Here is a 17,610-nt window from a genome sequence, read left to right as displayed (position 1 = left end):
CTAATTAATACTCAGTAATTCTAGGATTGCTAAAATGTGACTGCCCAGTTAATGGCCATTATCTTAACATTACATGGGGTCTGTTTTTTTACGCTTCACTGAATCCAGTGTTAACTGTACAAAAACCAAAACTGTGTGTCAATACTTATGAATGTGATCATCAACAAAGCACACCGCATTGGATGTACATACACTGGGAGTAATGGGCTATTTCTCTTAAGGCTGCGACGCGTGCCACGTATTCTGTGTAATGCTCCTGCTTGCCCCTAGTGACACGCCAGGAAGTGTCTCAGCCGCGGAGCGCAATCAGCTGTCTACGGGGCAGCAGGGGCCCCTGTAGGAATCCGGGGCTGCCGCTCCCACCAGCATCAACTGGGCCTGGTAAGTCTACCTCCACCGCCCCTGGGTGTGTCTGACTGACAACAGACTTCCATGACTCAGTGCAGCAACAGGCCCAGCGAGGCACAACCTACCTCTGCCCTCCCCCCACGTATAATAGCACATTCTGTGTGGTGCTTGCTTCAATTACTACTTTGAAAGTGAAAGAAAGAGTTCTGAGCGCTTCTCACTGGGGAATAGAGAATACAATGAGCAGCCATTTATTCTTTCTCAGATACACATGTAGGTTAACAGTAGAGTGGCTGACTTTGAAGGTGGGGAACTGGGTTCGAGTCTGACGGGAGGCTCAAGCATCCTGTGATTCCGGGCAAATCACTTAATCTCCCCATCCCTAACAAGCATTTGCAATGCAATAGGTCTCGCAATTACGCAAGTTTGAGCTATTGGCACTGTAAATGACAATGCCTCTTATTTATGTTTTTGTTTGTAAAACATAAATAAAACGCATTGTCAATTACAATGCCAATAGCTCAAACTCCCGTAAATGCGAGACCTATTGCATTGCAAATGCTTGTTGTTCTTTTTGACCTTCTGGTATTTGTAGTCTTGTTGTACCATTATAAATACAGGATCACAAGTTGCAGAGTGCAAATCACAATGAACTGCTTTCCATGTGTAATATTAGACGACATAGTCTTCGCTCTTTCTTGGGCAGCCCATTCTCTTTGAAACAGAAGTTCACAGCTTTTATGTCTGTGGCCATCCCAGTTTCGGTTCTGCAAATATAGTCACTCTACTCAAATGTCACTCCCACACACCTTAAAGAAAAAAAAAACTGTAAAAGACACAGGATTCGCAAATCTGATTTGCGAATGTGTCAGAGACCACAATAAGAAGGTCCATGGCTGCCATTTTGTGTGCCAGGATTCAAAAGTCAGCCACCAGGCTTGCAAATCTGAAGCAAGCTTCAGCGTAGGATGCTTGTGTTGGATTTGTGAAGGCCAGGTCCTTTTGCCAATGCCACTGCGCATGCCAAAGGCTGTATGCAGCAGGGGTTAGCCGCCTGTTGCACACAGCACAAGAACCTGGCCGAATTCAAGGTTTGGCAGCCAACCCCATTGTGCACAGCCAAAAGCCATGAGCAGCATCAATGGGTTGGAAAATTAATACATCATAAAAAACTATGAAATTCCCTTAAAAACATAAAGTTAATAAATGAGTTATGAGTTTTTTTCTCTAACACATAAAATCACTGAAATTCATGATTTATGACTTCCAAAGCACACAACATGCACCATAACTCGCACTGCTATGTTTAAAACGCCAATTTGAGGAGGGCAAATAGATACATTAATAAATAAACTACCAGTCATCAAAAAAGAAACATGGTGGGCGGCGTGAGGTATGGCACCATTTGGTGTGCGTTGGAAACCCTAACTGCCACATTTCTGTTGTTTTATGCATTTGAGCCAGAACCACAACTCAAATGTCACTATTTTTCGGTGAATATACATGTGCATATCTATCTATATCTATATATGCAACCACACACAGCTACGAGCGAGTAAACATGGCCCACTAATAAGTGGCTTGTGGCCCATTAATATGTTTTTGTAGCTTATAAAGACACCAGTTCACACATTTATTACAGCAGTGCAAATACTGCATTCCTGGTACAGTGTAACTAGCTTTAGAAATCCCTGCTTTGCTGCCTGGGAGGTTGCATGTTTTTAGCACTTTATACTGTAAAGTTAACCCTATTTAAATAAGACTGTAGCTCAGTGCGGCAATGTAATCCCTTATTCGCTGCCTTGGGTTCAGCTTTGTTCAGAACAGCAGTAAGCGTTTATGCAGATGAGGCGCCTATAACTGTTACTGTTGCTGTCTAACTGTTCAACAGCGCAGAATACAGTAATGTTTGTGTCCACTTCTCTGCTCGTCCGCATGGACAGTGCTCCCGGGTAAATTCGCTGGGAGGCTGCCTGCCCAGAGGAAGTTGTAAAAGTCACATACTTCACTATTCGTCGCTTCCCTCTGCCCCCTGCGTCACCCCGCCCTCCCAAGATGAAAGGAAGCGGACATTTGTTTAGAGCTTGTAAATTCCGAGCCAATTGCCCTGCGTCCCTGAATGTGAAAGGGCCTTGATAAGATCTGCTTGTAGGCCTTTGTCTGGAGTGTGCTGCCTGTTAACACCTCAATGCAGTGCAGGGAGCCTCTTCTACTGCAAGCTGTCGGGGTGGCTCAGATCAAACCCGGGATAGCCAGATCAGAGGGATTTTAAAACAAAACAACAACAAAAACTCCCCAATCACCTTAGAAGAGCTCTCAATGGCCAGGTCTGGTGAGATGTCACCCTAATTACAGCAGATACAGTGCAAGGGCAGCAGATGCGGTCTTTAGTAGTCAGAGGACTATTCCTTGTTTTATTTTTTACGTTTTGAACGTGCACACGTGAATGCAAGCAGCAGCTTTCTATGGATGTTCTAATTAACAGCGCTCTCGTGCCTTTGCGAGATGGCAGTGCATTTATGAATATGTTAAATACATAGATACACGGTGGGGCCTATCTACGAAGGCATTTTGGAGCACATACAATAGTACTCCTGCCTTGCTCTTTTACATACTATATCACATGCCTCTGTGGATTGGCCTCGGTCATCTAAAATGGGAACCTTCAGGGAATATTCGAATATAATGTCTGAGAATAGAAAGGACCGTGTCGAATAGAAGCGGCGACTAATAGGAAGTTGCATGTTCTGGAACTGCTAAAAGAGTACATAAAAGAGAACTCCTTACCGTACTTGTAAATACTTTTGTCCCCAGTGTATCTGAAATAGAAGAACTTCTACTCTGGCGAGTTAAGTGGGAGTTTGCACTATTTGCAGCCCAACCCATTCTGGACTATTTTTTGAAATATGCTTTGCAGACTGGCCATATTGCATACACGTTTTTCACTGTGGCAAAATCAAGCTCACTGATTTTGCATCCCTTTTGATACCCGACTAGCAGTGAAAGGAGCAGACTATTTAAACTACTGGTCATCTACAAAGTGTAACTACATCTTCTGTTACGGGTTTCTTTATTTAAAGCCCTTGATATAAGCCTCTACCAAGCACGATCGAGAACAGGTGTCTCAAAACCCGGTCTCCAGTCTACTGCTAACATAGATCCAGTAAAAGCCCGGCGAGCCCGAGGATCTCCTTTTTGCAGAGGCGCAGAACTTCATGTAGCATGGTGCGGCGTCTATGAAAACCCGCAGGTGGGCGCAATCTTCCAATGGAAGATTAAAGTGAAATAAATTAAGGGTTTAAAAACAGGTTTAGCTTCAGCGGCTAGGACTGAAAGAACATGGATGTTTTGCGCATTGTTTTATTGAGCACAACGTAGGTATGTAACTAAAGTTTTGGTTACACGGAGATATAAAAATGCTTTTAATGAATACGTCGGTAATTTGTGAGCTGCAATGGATGCTTCCATATAATGGGAATATGTCCTACAGAAAAGGAGTAAATGAGAACATGTGTTTCAATAACATAGAATTGTACGTTTCTGGTGGCCACCTCCCCACCACATTTTTAAAAACGTGATATCATTGTTTCCCCTGAAATAGGCAAAACGAGGACCAGAGAGAAATACCGGGTCGTCTACACAGATCACCAGCGGCTGGAGCTCGAGAGGGAGTTCCTTTCGAACAGATACATCACCATCAGGAGGAAGTCGGAGCTGGCCGCACGTTTGGGGCTCTCGGACCGACAGGTCGGTATACATGGGAATACTGGCGGCCACGCCTCGGCGCTTCCCATGCTTCAGACGTGGGAAGGAGGCGGGGAGGCAGGCCGCAGCTTGGTGCTACTGCAACCCAAGTGGAAGTAACACACGGGTGACGGGACGGGCTCATTTGCTCAGTCTGTGTAGGAATGAGGGTCAGAGGGCGAATAATTGGGCAAGATAAATAAAAAGCCATGGGAAAGCAGATTTTGTGCGCCGAGTATATATATGTTCACTGCTGACAGGGGCACAGAGCCTCGGTTCAGCAACCACCAACAGACCTGCTACAACCATGAAGCAACAGCAGCAGGTCGAGTAAACATTAATCTCCAATTCCGAAAGCATCAAAACAAACACCAGGCCACACAATCGATGCTCTTTATTTGAAAAATTTTATAAAGCGAGAACAAGACCCAGACGGGTATCAGAGTGCTGTACAAAGAGAACAAGCATTGGCATAGCCAATAGGTCTCGCCTTTGGGACCTTATAAGTGTTTAGCCATGCAACAGTTGCATAACTAAATACTTATAAGGTCCCAAAAGCGAGACCTATTGGCTATGCAAAGCGGCCATGCGGCCGCGAAAGTGACAGTGATCACGATCAAACATCAAAGCGGCCGTGAAAGTGAAAGTAATTGCGGTAAAGCGCGGCGCCCGCCCGCGCACATGCACTGTATCTCTAGGCTGGCCTGGTAGCACTTTTTGGTGCCCTCTCAATAAGTCTCGCCAGATCAGCGCATGCGCTGGGTCAGGCGAGACCTAAAAACTAACGTTGACGTGAAGAAACAGAATAAGTACAATACAATAAAGCAACATAAGAGGAACCTGAAAGATAAAAGTAACTGTGGGTGCTAGGGGAAGAAGAGGTAGCAAGTGATCAACCAGGTAAAAGCCCAACTTGATGGGTCCGAGCAGTTTTAGCATCGAACTACTTCCAAAGAAAGACAAAATGCATTTTAAACCCCGAGTTAAAATGATTGTCAAGCACATATTTCAAAACACAAAGTGAAAATGATTGTCAAGCATGCATTTCAACACACAAAGTAAAAATGGTTGTCAAGCACAAGAGGGAAGTGTCTAGCAAATGACATAGAGGCTATTACTGATTAAGTTCTTCCAACAGTAGCCATTTGACCTGTCTTTTTTAATGAAACAGTAGAGGGGTTGGCTCTGATCTCCATTATGTTAGATATTCTTGTATAGCGCACAGCTGCCTCAGCGAAGAGGCGTTCTGGCGCTGGTAGCAGTGTCGGTAGAGAGCTAGGGACTAGACCGTGGGGAACAGGTAGGTTTTGGATGGCCTTACGAAAGGGTAACAAGCAATCTAGGTGGCGGATCTGAATAGGGAGAGAGTTCCACACTTTAGCGGCAAGATACCGAAAGGACCGGCCCCCCGATCGGAGGCGTTTCACCCGGGGAACCATTGCCAAAAATTGCTCAGCAGAGCTTAGCTGGCGGGTGGGGACATAGGGGACAAGCAGATTAGACACAATCTCAGGGGATGAAAGCTTTAGTATTTTGAAGGTCAGGCATAGTGCTTTGAATTCTATCCTTTTTAACATGGGTAGCCAGTTTAGGCGACGCAATACACCTGTCGTGGAACAGGTTCTGGGGAGCCTCAGCAGGACTCAGGCGGCTGCATTCTGGACTCGCTGAAGGCGAGTCACTTCTGCCTTGTTGGCTCCTAACATAAGTGCTTTGGAATAGTCTAATTTGGACAAGATAGTCACTCAACTGGCAGGTGGGAGGGTCAAAAAAGCCCAACATGGGCCTCAGGCCCCAGAGAAGTCCAAAGCATGTACCAGCAACCTTCTTGGTGTGCTCCTGGAATCCAAGAGTGGAGTCGAACCAAATCCCTAGATTTTTCACTGCCGACTTAGGGGTGGGGGTGCTGCCCAAGGTTGCCGGCCACCATTGCGTGCTCAAGAGCCCCTTATCTCTCCCCACCAACAACACTTCTGACTTGTTGGCGTGAAGTTGAAGGCAGTTGGCGGTCATCCAATGCGCAACCGCGGCTCCAAAACTGCAAGGCGCCCCGCGTAGGATCGTCGGAGAGGGCCACCACCAGCTGCGTGTCATCTGCATGCGAAACCATGGTCAAACCATGGTCCCTCGTGTGAGAAGTTGGCCTGATGTATGAGGTCACTAGTTCTAGTGTACACCTTATATCAGTCCAAACAACCCTTATGGTGATTGGTTGTAAAGTCAACCTTATAGACCAGCTATCCTAGTGGTAGCATGGACAAGAGCAGTCTTAGGCTAAACTCTGAATGGCATGTGAAGCCAGCTGTGATACCATATATAATCCCTTGAATACCAACTGAAAGGACACCACAACAGATATATATCAAAAATAAAGTGTATTTATTCTAGACAAACCCTCAGCACTCTTTATGAGATTAGAGGTAAGTACAACACAGTCTTATTTAAGCATACATTAAGTCACACAGGTAAGTAATACAGTTAGGCCCTAGGGGCCACGCAAACCATATACTAAGTAAGTGGTATAAGGATCACTGTCACGGAAATAGGATAGGCCTAGGCCTAGGGAATCGCTGGGGCTACACTATACTACCAAAGGTTAGGAAGTGGGAGGCCCACGGGATTCAGGTGCAGAGTGGAAACACTCACGCATAATGCGTATAATCGATAGAAATAGTACAGTTTTGAATTAAATAGATTTAGGACACTTCCGGAGTAGCTAGGAAGTCGAGACTGGAAAACTAGACACTAGGATAGTCACTACCCTGATGAGCACCGGAGTACCCAAGTTACCTAGCCCACAGGCTGCGGGTGCATAGGGGTGAAGTTGCGTTGGGTTTCGTCGTCGACTCCTATGGATGCCTGAAGAAAGATGCTGACAGGCAGTCAGTGAAGAGTGTCCGGTGGATCCCAAGGCTGGGATCAGGAAGAAAGGATACCTGCAAGCAGAGGGGACAGAGTCAAGGTCACTAGCCAGTGACCACGTGGAACCAGAAAGGAACCAGGCGATGTCGTGAAGTTTGCAGGTGAAGGTGAAGCTTGTCGCTGCAGCCATGAGGACCAGGGAATGTCGAGGACGACCAGGACCAGGAGGCGAGCTGTCCCACGAAGGCTCTTGCTGTCGGCGGCGTCGAAGTTGGACTAGGACTCACCAAGCCTTGGCAAGCGGAACCCACGTAGAACGGAGGACTTGCTTCTGGTGCAGACCAGGAAGGTCTGGGGTGCTTCTCTTTTTCAAAGAAGCGGGAGCCAGTCTGGAGGAGCCAAACCAGCGCTGAAGATTTCAGGGTGCGTCGTCTCAAAGGCCACTAGCCAGCGGGCAAGCAACCGGACAGACGCGGCAAGCAGGAAAATGCAGAAGGGCCCCACGCAGGACTCGTGGAGTGTGGGGGGCGGGTCTTCGGTGCAGATGGTGCTTGGGGTTGGGGCTTCTCAATCCCCGGTGCACAACTTCAAGGGTGCCTCAGAAGCTGCGCTTGAAGATACTAGCCACTTTTCCCAGGTAGCCGGTCTCACGTCTCTCGTCGCCTCCACGGATCTCAGCACGGCTGTGGATGTGGATCAGGGTCGGAGAAGTCTGGAAGTCAAGGCTCTGGTCGGGCTCTGCAGTCGGTCCCTGGTAGAACTTTAGCAAAGCAAAGGGTAGTCTCTTGATGGTGCCTGTTTGCACAGGGTAGCCACTCCTTGGCCACAAGGGAGATTCTTCAGTCTTCTTCTTTCGTAGAATGTCGAAGGTCCAGAGTTTCTGTTCAAGTTGCAGGTTCAGGATAATCTAAAGTCTTGAGGCCCAACTCCCACTCTTATACTAATCTGGGGGGCTGGGATACCTGCTAGGTCACGCCTTATGGGTGGGACCTGGGAGGGGGGTGGTTACACCCCCTTCCCTTTGTCCAGTTTCGCGCCAGGACTGGGGCTGGAGTGCCCCAGCACCGGTTTGAACTGGACTATGCATGGGACACCTTGTGTGCCCCAGGCATGTCTCATTCCTTTCAGCCCTCCCTGCCCCAATACACTAAAGTCTGTCTGGGGAGGTGCTAGCACCTCCCCAAGCAGGAAACCTATTGTCCAAGCCTCCCTTGCCGGGATCACTCCCAGCAGCAGGAGGTCAGACTTGTGTCTGTGGCAGCAGCATTCATTTTGTGATGCTGAGGCTTTGGTTAGAGTTAAACAGCAAAGTAGGATTTTAACATGTCTCTCCCTCTAGAAGGGAGGAATAATATCCTCATCACCAGAAATGGTATGGGGGTATAATTCCAAAATGTTAGACACCTTACACGACATGTTTTGATAAAGCCAAACCATAGTTACCATAACCGTTTAAGATTATAAGGCACTTTAAGAGTATATGGTAGGCTATATCATAGAACAGCTATAAGGACATGGTTCCGAAAGCTGCAGACAGGCTCAGCTCATGCTAGAGCACCATCTCACATGTTACCAAGCACTCTGCCTCCAGGATTGTTAAGGCCTGCCATAGGAGTGGCTGATAGGTACACATGTGTCTATATATAAGGTAGATATAGATATACTATATCTAAGCAAGGGGTGATTACACGACCTTGCCCCAGCTGAGTGATCAGCCAGTTGTGTCTGATTGGAAGGCCAGACCAGGGGTGGCATAATACATGCTGCAGCCCCTGGGAGGCCTAGGGTACACCTATGCCCTGGGTACCTAGGGTACACTGTACAGGGTCCAATAAGGTGATCCTTACCAATTGTGTATGCACCTAGGGTACATGGAGTCCATTTTAAGGAGAGAGCAGACAGCCTGAGACCCTGAATGGCAGGATCTCAGGCCAACTAAGTCGAAAAACCAGCTAGACACTAGGCAAAAAGTTGGGGGTAACCATAGTCAGATATCCACCTTCCTACACCTCGACACCGCCGCCAGTGGTTGAAAATAGAGGTTAAACAGAACAGGGCTCAATGCCGAGCCCTGGGGAACCCCCTGCTTGATGGAATGAGTGTGGGAGAGGAAGGAGGGTGGGGGGCAGTGACCTGGAATGTTCTTTCAGATAGAAAAGATCAAAACCAATCCAGGGCAAGACCTACCACCCCCGCCTCCTCTAGGCGACGCAGGAGGATCTGATGGGAGACCGTATCAAAAGCGGCGCTAAGATCGAATAGTATCAAGGCCGCAGTTTGTCCCTCGTCCAGAATGGTGCATAGATATTCACTCACCGCTAGAAGCGCGGTCTCAGTGCTGTGATCAGGGCGGAAACCATTCTGGGAACGATCCAGGGCACCGGTGGGAACGATCCAGGGCACTGGTGTCGAAAGAATGTTATTAGTGTGGGCCTCAGCAATTTTAGCGACCCAAGGCAGAAGAGATATGGGTCGAATGTTTTCCGGCTTAGTCGGGTCCAGTGAGGGTTTTTTTTTAGCAAGGAGACCACCCTTGCTTGCTTCCATGGCAAATGCACCACGGCCGTGGTGAAAGAAGAATTGATAACCTGACACAAGGGCGTAAGTAGTACAGGTAGGGAGTTCCTAAATTGGGTAGGCCTCATTGGGATCCCTAGGGGAGCCTGATTTATCCTTCTTGCTCAATGTAAGAAACTAGTCCTGGGACATAGGGGGGATTACTGCCAGGGTAACAGTGGAAGGAGGAGCCGATGGAGCCACGGGATCGATAGGGGATATAGGGAAGGATTTATAGATGGCTTCTACCTTCTTAACAAAGAAGGTGGCCAAATCCTCACATTGCTGCCCCGATGTGATCACCGGAGTGGAAGGATTTTTCCTGTTTTTGAGGTCGTTATGTATTTTGAAAATGCTTTTTACAGGGTTTTTACTGGACTTGATCTCACTAGTGAGGTAAGCCGCTCGTGCCAGATGTATGGCCTTGTGGTATCGCTTGATCGCGCCCTGGTACAACTTTTTAGCCCCAAGGTCGTATTCCCTTCTCCAGACCCGTTCTAACGTTTTACAGGCGCTACACAAGGCGGCCAGAGAGTCGTTGTCCCAGGGATTGGAACTCGAGCAGCGAACCTTGGACCATTTAGCAGGAATGAGAGTGTCCAAGGCGTGTAGGATCCAGTCGCAGTGTCTGGGATAGGGGGACAGGATGCCAGACTGGCAAACAGGTCCGCTAGTTTAAGTTTATGCCAGCAACTTCTGAAGGTGGCCTTAGTATCTACTCTGGGCACTGGCTCGAGAAGCGGAAGGGAGATGGGGACTAGGAAGTGGTCAGACCAACACACCGGGCTTGGTGTCTGGACCAAAAGAGAGGGAATGTTAGAGAACACCGGGTCAAGTAAATGCCCAGCAATGTGGGTAGGGGCAACCACCAGCTGTTTTAATTGACAGGCAGAAAAGTCAGCGAGCAAGCTGCTAATTTCAGGGTCAGAGGGGCGGTCGAAGTGTAGGTTTAAGTCACCAATGAAATTGGTGGCTGTCAACGCCAGGGAACTCAGAGGCTCCATAATGGCTGATTTGAATTCCAAGATCGGTCCTGGGGGGCGGTAGACTAGTAGCCCTGTGATAGAAGAGTGGGCACTAAAGGAAATTACAAAACGAGTGCATTCGCATCAGGCTACGTCCTCCTTAACAAATGTGCAGCGGTGACAGGACTTAAAAATAACAGCTATGCCCCCACCTCTAGTCTCCCTGTTTGGAGTCATAATACTGAACCCCGAGGGGAGTGCTAAGCCTGGTTCAGCCACCGTAACATCAGTCAACCGGATTCGGTTATAAAAAACACATCAGGGGATTCATCCTCTATTAAGTCATAGAACTCCATGTAGTGCTTAACCAAAGAATGGATATTGAGGTATAAGATTTTCATGGTGGGTCTGGGTGGGGACGGAGAACGGCAGGGGGGCAGTGAGGGACAAGAGTTGTAGCCACAGTTGAGACAACAGAAAGGCCCTTCCACCGCATCCCCCAGGTGCTGTCCGCAGGGGCTTACCCACTGGCTGATGGACATCAGAAGCTCCCTGGTGTATATTGGCACACCTGACTTAGAACCGCCAGCATGTCTGGCGACGTCCAGGCACGGACGGGTGCTGACGGGCTTGCCTTTGGTGCGCCGCCGGTGCGCCCGCTGCACGCGTCCGCTGCGCTCCCGCGCCATCGGCAGCCTAAATAGTGTGTCCTGGAGCAAGGGGAACGGAAGAATAGACCACCTCCCCGGACAAAATGGCGTCAGTGAAATGGCAACCGGAAGTGAACCACACAGGCCAGGCCAAAGCAGTACTCCCTCCACAACAATCAGCCTGCTAGTGGCTGTGGTGGACCGGGGAGGTGCAGAGACCACGCAACACACGGTCACTACAGGTAGGTAAAATTGAGTAGTAAATTGAATACAAAGAAATTTGAGCAATACTTGTTTTTAAAAGGTGCAAATCAGCGAGCAATACTTTTTTAAAAGATGCAAATCAGAGCAATTTAGTTTTAAAAAAGTTCAGTTACATTAACACATCATACAAGCAGCGCATGAAGCATTTCTTTTGTTGAATTTCGGTGGGTTCAGTAGTAGGGTATTGGAGCTTCTTAAGTTTCGCCTGGAACCGGAGAGCTCGAGTGTTTTTTCTAGGTAAACGGGGCTATTGAAGTGTATAGCTTTATGTGTCCGACAGGCTACCTTGAAGCGGATCCTTGCTTCAATGGGAAGCCAGTTAAACTGGATTAAGTCAGGTGTAATATGATCATGCTTTCTGGTGCCTGTGATTAGTCTGGCAGAGGCGTTCAGAGTAGTTCTTAGCGGAGCTAACCTAGATTTAGGAAGCCCAGCTAGGGTCACCAAGCCATATTCTACTCGTGAGATAACTAAGGATTGGACTGCTGACTGGATGTCCTCGGGAGGTAGGTTTGATTTTCCTAAGAGTGCTGAGCTGATGATTGGCACTCTTAATAGTGGCACTGATGTGTCCTTGCATGTTTAGAAATTTGTCCAGGGTGACACCTAAAGAACACACGGAGTCCACCATATGCGGGGTGCAGTTGAGTCCGGAGATTTTTTTGATCCAGTTTTGCGTGGAGGCCTCGTGGTTGCGGGGGGTGATCAGGAGAAATTCTGTTTTGAGGGAATTAAGTAACAAAAGGTCGTGTGTTAGCCATTGTTGAGTTTTTTGAAGCACTCCATTAAGAGTTTTAATGTCATCTGGAGAAGAGTTCTTCAAATACAGTTGAGTGTCATCCGCGTACATGTGGTACGGATAAGTTACTTACCTGTAATCCTAGTTCTCTTCCAGGGGTATCCTCATCAAAGTCATAAGCACTGAATGTTCCCGCCCATGTGCGGGGACCCCAGAAATAATAAAATTATATATGAAAAACATATATATACAGCTCTGTATATGTATAAACATATATTATTTTTTCCAAGCAAATGCAGCCCCATAGAAGGCTAGACAATGTAGACACAAATATCCAATAATCCACCATAGGTATAATAATACACCTAAATCTCTCTCTTTTTTTTTTTTTTAATGAGGTAAAAACTCACGATAAAGAAAAGAGAACACTGTGCAAAACACAGATCCACAAAACATTGTTAGCCTGCAGGCTGCATTGCAATACAATACCATAGAGACTGAAGCCTTGTACAGGTAAAAACTGGCACCGTGCCATTAAGGCAGCCCTGACTCCAATATCCCATCATGCCTCAGGGGTGACAGTTGGGTCAGTTGTTCTTTGCGGGACCGTAGTCCTAAACACAAAGATATACTTCTTCCATGTTTAATAATACAGTCCTCTTATTTGCCTGGGGAGGCGGGTGGGTTGCTTATGACTTTGATGAGGATGCCCCTGGAAGAGAACTAGGATTACAGGTAAGTAACTTATCCTTCTCTTCCAGGGGATCCTCATCAATAGTCATAAGCACTGAATAGAATAGCAAGCCCACCTTCCACCTGCAGGCAAATGAGAACTGCACTATACATGGAGTAAAACCATTGAAAAAATCAGTTATTGAACAGATTCCTCAAGGAGGCTTGTCCTACTTGAGTGTCTGCCTGGTGTCCGAGTCCAGACAATAATGCCTCGTAAATGTATGGACAGATCTCCAAGTGGCTGCTTTGCAGATCTCGGAGAGTGGGACATTATTGAGAAAAGCAGCAGTAGCCGCTTTCCCTCTTGTGGAATGCGCTTTAGGTAGAGCGACCAATGGCTTCTGAGCCAGTTGGTAAGCCAATTTAATGCCTGACACAATCTACCTAGCAATGGAACGTTTAGATGCAGCAAAACCTGTGCGGACAGCACCATAGTTTACAAACAATTGGCCAGATTTCCTGACAGCCTTAGTCCTATCTAGGTAGAATTTTAGAACCCGCTTAACATCTAAAGAGTGCAACGCCCTCTCAGCTGGCGAGGAGGGGTTGGGAAAAAAAGGTTGGTAAAGAGATAGTCTGATTAACATGAAAATCTGACACCACCTTTGGTAAAAAAGATGGATGAGTTCTCATCACTACCCTATTAAGGTGAAAAATCGTGTAGGGTTTTTTAGAACAGAGGGCCTGTATTTCACTCACCCTACATGCTGAAGTGATAGCTATTAAAAAAGCAGTTTTCCACGTAAGGTGCTGAAAAGTAGCTTTATGTATGGGCTCGAAAGGTGAACTCATAGGCTTTGAAAGAACCAAGTTCAGCTCCCAAGAAGGCGAGGGAGGCCTTACTGGGGGGTAAACCTTTTTGAGCCCCTGCAAAAAATCCTTCACCACCTGCAGCTTAAAGAATGACTGCTGCGATGGAGAGCGCCTATATGCTGTAATGGCCGCTAGGTGAACTTTAATGGAGGAAAATTTCAACCCGACCCTGGCTAAGTGAAGAAGATAAGGCAAAATCACTTCCTCTTGACATTTTGTAGGGTTATACTGATGTTGAATACACCATACATAAAATCTCTTCCACTTACAGAAATAAGAGTGTCTTGTAGAAGGCCTCCTAGCTTCCTTCAGTATGGTCATACACTCCTGGGGAAGGTTTAAATGGCCATACTGGAGGACTTCAGGAGCCATGCTGTTAAGACTGGGATGGTAAATCTTCCCTGCATCTTGGTTAACAAGTCCGGTCTGCACGGTAGACGCTTGTGAGGTCGGATCGACATGTGGAGGAGATCCGTGTACCACCACTGCCTTGGCCAGTCCGGTGCTATGAGGATCATCTTGGTAGACGAGTGTTGCAGTTTGGTCACTACTTTGGGGATTAGTGGGAGAGGCGGAAAAGCGTACACAAATGTCATTGACCAATCGATCAAAAGGGCATTCCCTATGGATCCTGGCCGATGGTATCTTGAGGCGAAGCCTCGGCATTTCGCGTTGTTTTCGTCCGCGAAGAGATCTATTTGCGGACGTCTCCACTCCCCGAAGATGTCGCCTAGCACCTCGTCGTTGAGTACCCAGTCCTCTGGATCTTGAAAATGACGACTGAGTAAGTCCACTTTGACGTTGAGCTCTCCTGGCAGGTGTACCGCCTTTATCGAAATGTTCCTTGCTAGGATCTAGTGCCACAGGGACTGAGCCTCCAGCGAGAGCGTCCTGGATCGAGTACCCCCCTGTTTGTTCAGGTAGTACATTGTGGTGGTATTGTCCGTTTGTACTAGAATGGGACTCGTCCTGATTGCGGGTAGGAACGCTTTGAGGGCTAGGTGGACTGCCCTGAGCTCCAGCATGTTGATGTTGTACAACTGTTCGCTGCTGGACCACAGCCCCTGGATCTGCAGGGATCCCAAATGCGCACCCCAACCCTGCAGGGATGCGTCGGTGATCAACGTCTGAGATGGGGGTTCTTGATGAAAAGGAATTCCCACCTGTAGATTGAGTGGCTTCAACCACCACTTGATTGACTGCCTGGCCGCTGAGGAAAGACAGACTGTTTCCTCCCACAGTGAATTCCTTTGGTCCCATTTGTCCTCCAGATCTTGTTGGAGAGGACGCATCCTCAATCTGGCATTGGGCACTAGGAATATGCAAGATGCCATGGCCCCTAGCAGAGACGATATCTATCGTGCTGTAGACAGATTGTTGGTTATAATCTGCTTGCCTTTGTGGATAACGGATAACCGTCTCTCCTCCGAAGGAAACACTTTTCCTACTGCGGAGTCTATAGTTGCACCCAGGTAGTGTATTCTTTGTGTTGGTGTGAAGGTGGATTTCTTGAAGTTCACCCTGAGTCCCAATCTGTGACACAAATTCAGGCAGCGTGCCAGCTGTGAGTGTACACTCTGAGGCGATGGACCTTTTATCAGCCAATCGTCTAGATAGGGATAGACGAAGACTCCTGCGCGCCTCAGTACAGCCGCTACTACCGCCATGCATTTTGTAAATACTCGAGGAGTCGATTTTAGGCCAAATGGTAGAACCTTGAACTGATAGTGGGAGGTCCCCACTACGAACCTTAGAAATTTCCGATGACCCTGTACGATGGGAATATGAAAGTACGCGTCTTGCAGGTCCAGCGAGCACATCCAATCGCCTCGACGGAGATGAGGATATATTTGGTGAAGCGCAAGCATGCGAAACTTTTCTCTTTTGATATGCTTGTTGAGTGTTCGTAAGTCCAAGATGGGTCTGAACTCTGCTTTTGTATTTCTTTTTTGAATTAGAAAATATCTGGAGTAGACTCCTCTCCCTCTCTGCGCCCTGGGAACTCTTTCTATTGCTGATTTGAGCAGAAGGGTCACCACTTCTTCTCTTAGCATCTTGAGGTGTTGAGGTGATTGTACAGGGTGGATCGAGGGAGGGGGACTCCGGAAACGAAGCGAGTATCCATGTCGCAGTATATTTAGCACCCACTTGTCTTTTGTGATGGATTGCCACTCTCGAAGATGGTTTGCAATACTTCCTCCCACCGGAGCGGTGGACGGCATTGGAGGAAGCGGTCTCTCATTGCTTTCCTTGAGCCTTGTTTCCACTGCTGGACTGGAGGTTATTCCCACTTCCCCTAGATGATCTGCGGGACTGAAATTGTTGCTTCTTCTGCCCTTGTTGGTCTTGATTTTTCTACCAGTGAGGGGTTTGAACCCTCTGTTGGTAGCTACGCCTGTCGGTTCCCCTACGACGACGGAATTCTTTTCGTTTCTCTAGCCCCACGGCTTTCATGGTCTCGAGTTCTGACTTCATGCGAGCCATTTCGTCATCCACATGAGAACCGAAAAGCGAACTACCAGAGAAAGGCAGATTCAAAATTCTTGCCTGTGCTTCAAGTTTCAGAGCCGTCAGCCTTAGCCAAGAGGATCTTCTGGCGGAAATCCCATGAGCATACGAGTGGGCTGCCAACGTTGCTCCATCCGCTGCTGCGCTTATCACCTGGTTTGAAACTAGGCTGCCCTTGTGCAAGATCTCTTCAAAGTCCTTTCTGTCTTCGGAAGGTACTTTTCTATAAATCTCTGAAGGGAGTCCCACAGTGATCTGTCGTAGCGCCCCAGAAGCGCTGAGGCACTGGCCACTTTCAGACTGGAGGCCGCCGAGCCACATACTCTTCTCCCCCAAGAGTCTTGTGATTTACTTTCCTTATCCGGCGGCACTGTGGATGACAAAGCCACTGAATGAGTTTTTCTGGCAGCAGCAGTGATTACAGAATCCGGTGGAGGGTCCGCCTTGAGAAATAGAGGATCCTCAGGGGCCGGACGATATTTTTGAAGAATTCGCGCCGGCGCAGATTTGATAGTCGCTGGCCTGAGGAAGATGTCCATTACAGGTTTAAGCAACCCAGGGACTAAAGGCAACAGTGGACGAGACACCGCTCGCTCATGAAGGGTCTCGAAGATGACAGAGGAGGTGGATTCTTGAACAGGCATGGGAATGTTCAATTTTATCGCTCCTCTGCACAACACATCTTGGAAGGTGCTGATGTCGTCCACTGGCGATACTCTAGACGGTGGTGTATCTGAGAGTGTGGGTGAATAATCCCTTCTGGACGAACGGCTTGATGAAGAGGATGAGGGGGACCTACGCCGCCTTCTCCCCGATCTGATTGACTCTCTTCTACGAGAGGTGGACCTGGATCGCCTTCTGGGCGAACGTGAGCGCCGTTGGAATTCTCTTCCTTGAAAATGGGATCTTGCTGGTCGTGATGGTTGATCCAGAGCCCTCAATCTTGTTAAGGAAGCATTAACTGCCTGAATCATCAAAGTGTCCTGAGGTATTTCCCTGATGGGGCTCTGAGTCAGAGTATGGTCCTCTTCTTGAGAAGTATGTTCCACTGGAGGAGCTGTAGAGGAACCCAACCCCTCCGGCGATCCGGATCTTGATCTCGAGCCTTCAGAGGCTGAAGGTGAAATTGAAATAGGACGAGATGAATTGTGCTCCGATGTGATATATACCAATCTATGTGGAGATTTGCGTCTCGATACTGGCTTGAAAGTCAAACGAATGTGTGACGTTTCCTGGTATCCCACCGCGGAGGACCGTCTCGACGGTGATAGGCCTATCACCGGAGATCTGTACTTCGACGCCGAGTGGATAACCAGCGATGTGTCCTGCCTCGACGTCGAGAGCCTTGTCATCGACGGAGGACCTGTCCTGGACGGAGGCCTAGAACCCAACGGGGAATCTCGCCTCGACGTCACTATCTTCTCCG

At 48.0% G+C, this 17,610-nt stretch overlaps 1 protein-coding gene across 1 annotated transcript in view; it reads left to right on the top strand.

The window, feature by feature from the left end:
- The window catches only part of LOC146829568 (homeobox protein CDX-4-like), a 159,419-nt gene that overhangs the window by 61,349 nt on the left and 80,460 nt on the right, over nucleotides 1–17,610 (top strand). The window contains exon 2 of the mRNA XM_085608272.1: nucleotides 3,950–4,095. Within this exon, the coding sequence (XP_085464398.1) occupies nucleotides 3,950–4,095 (146 nt within the window). The remainder of the gene's footprint in view (nucleotides 1–3,949; nucleotides 4,096–17,610) is intronic.

This window comes from Triturus cristatus, chromosome 5_2 (genome assembly GCF_964204655.1).
Source record: "Triturus cristatus chromosome 5_2, aTriCri1.1, whole genome shotgun sequence".
NCBI lineage: Eukaryota > Metazoa > Chordata > Amphibia > Caudata > Salamandridae > Triturus > Triturus cristatus.
The sequence above is the reverse complement of the archived record's forward strand: the minus strand, read 5'-3'. Positions and strand labels throughout refer to the sequence as shown.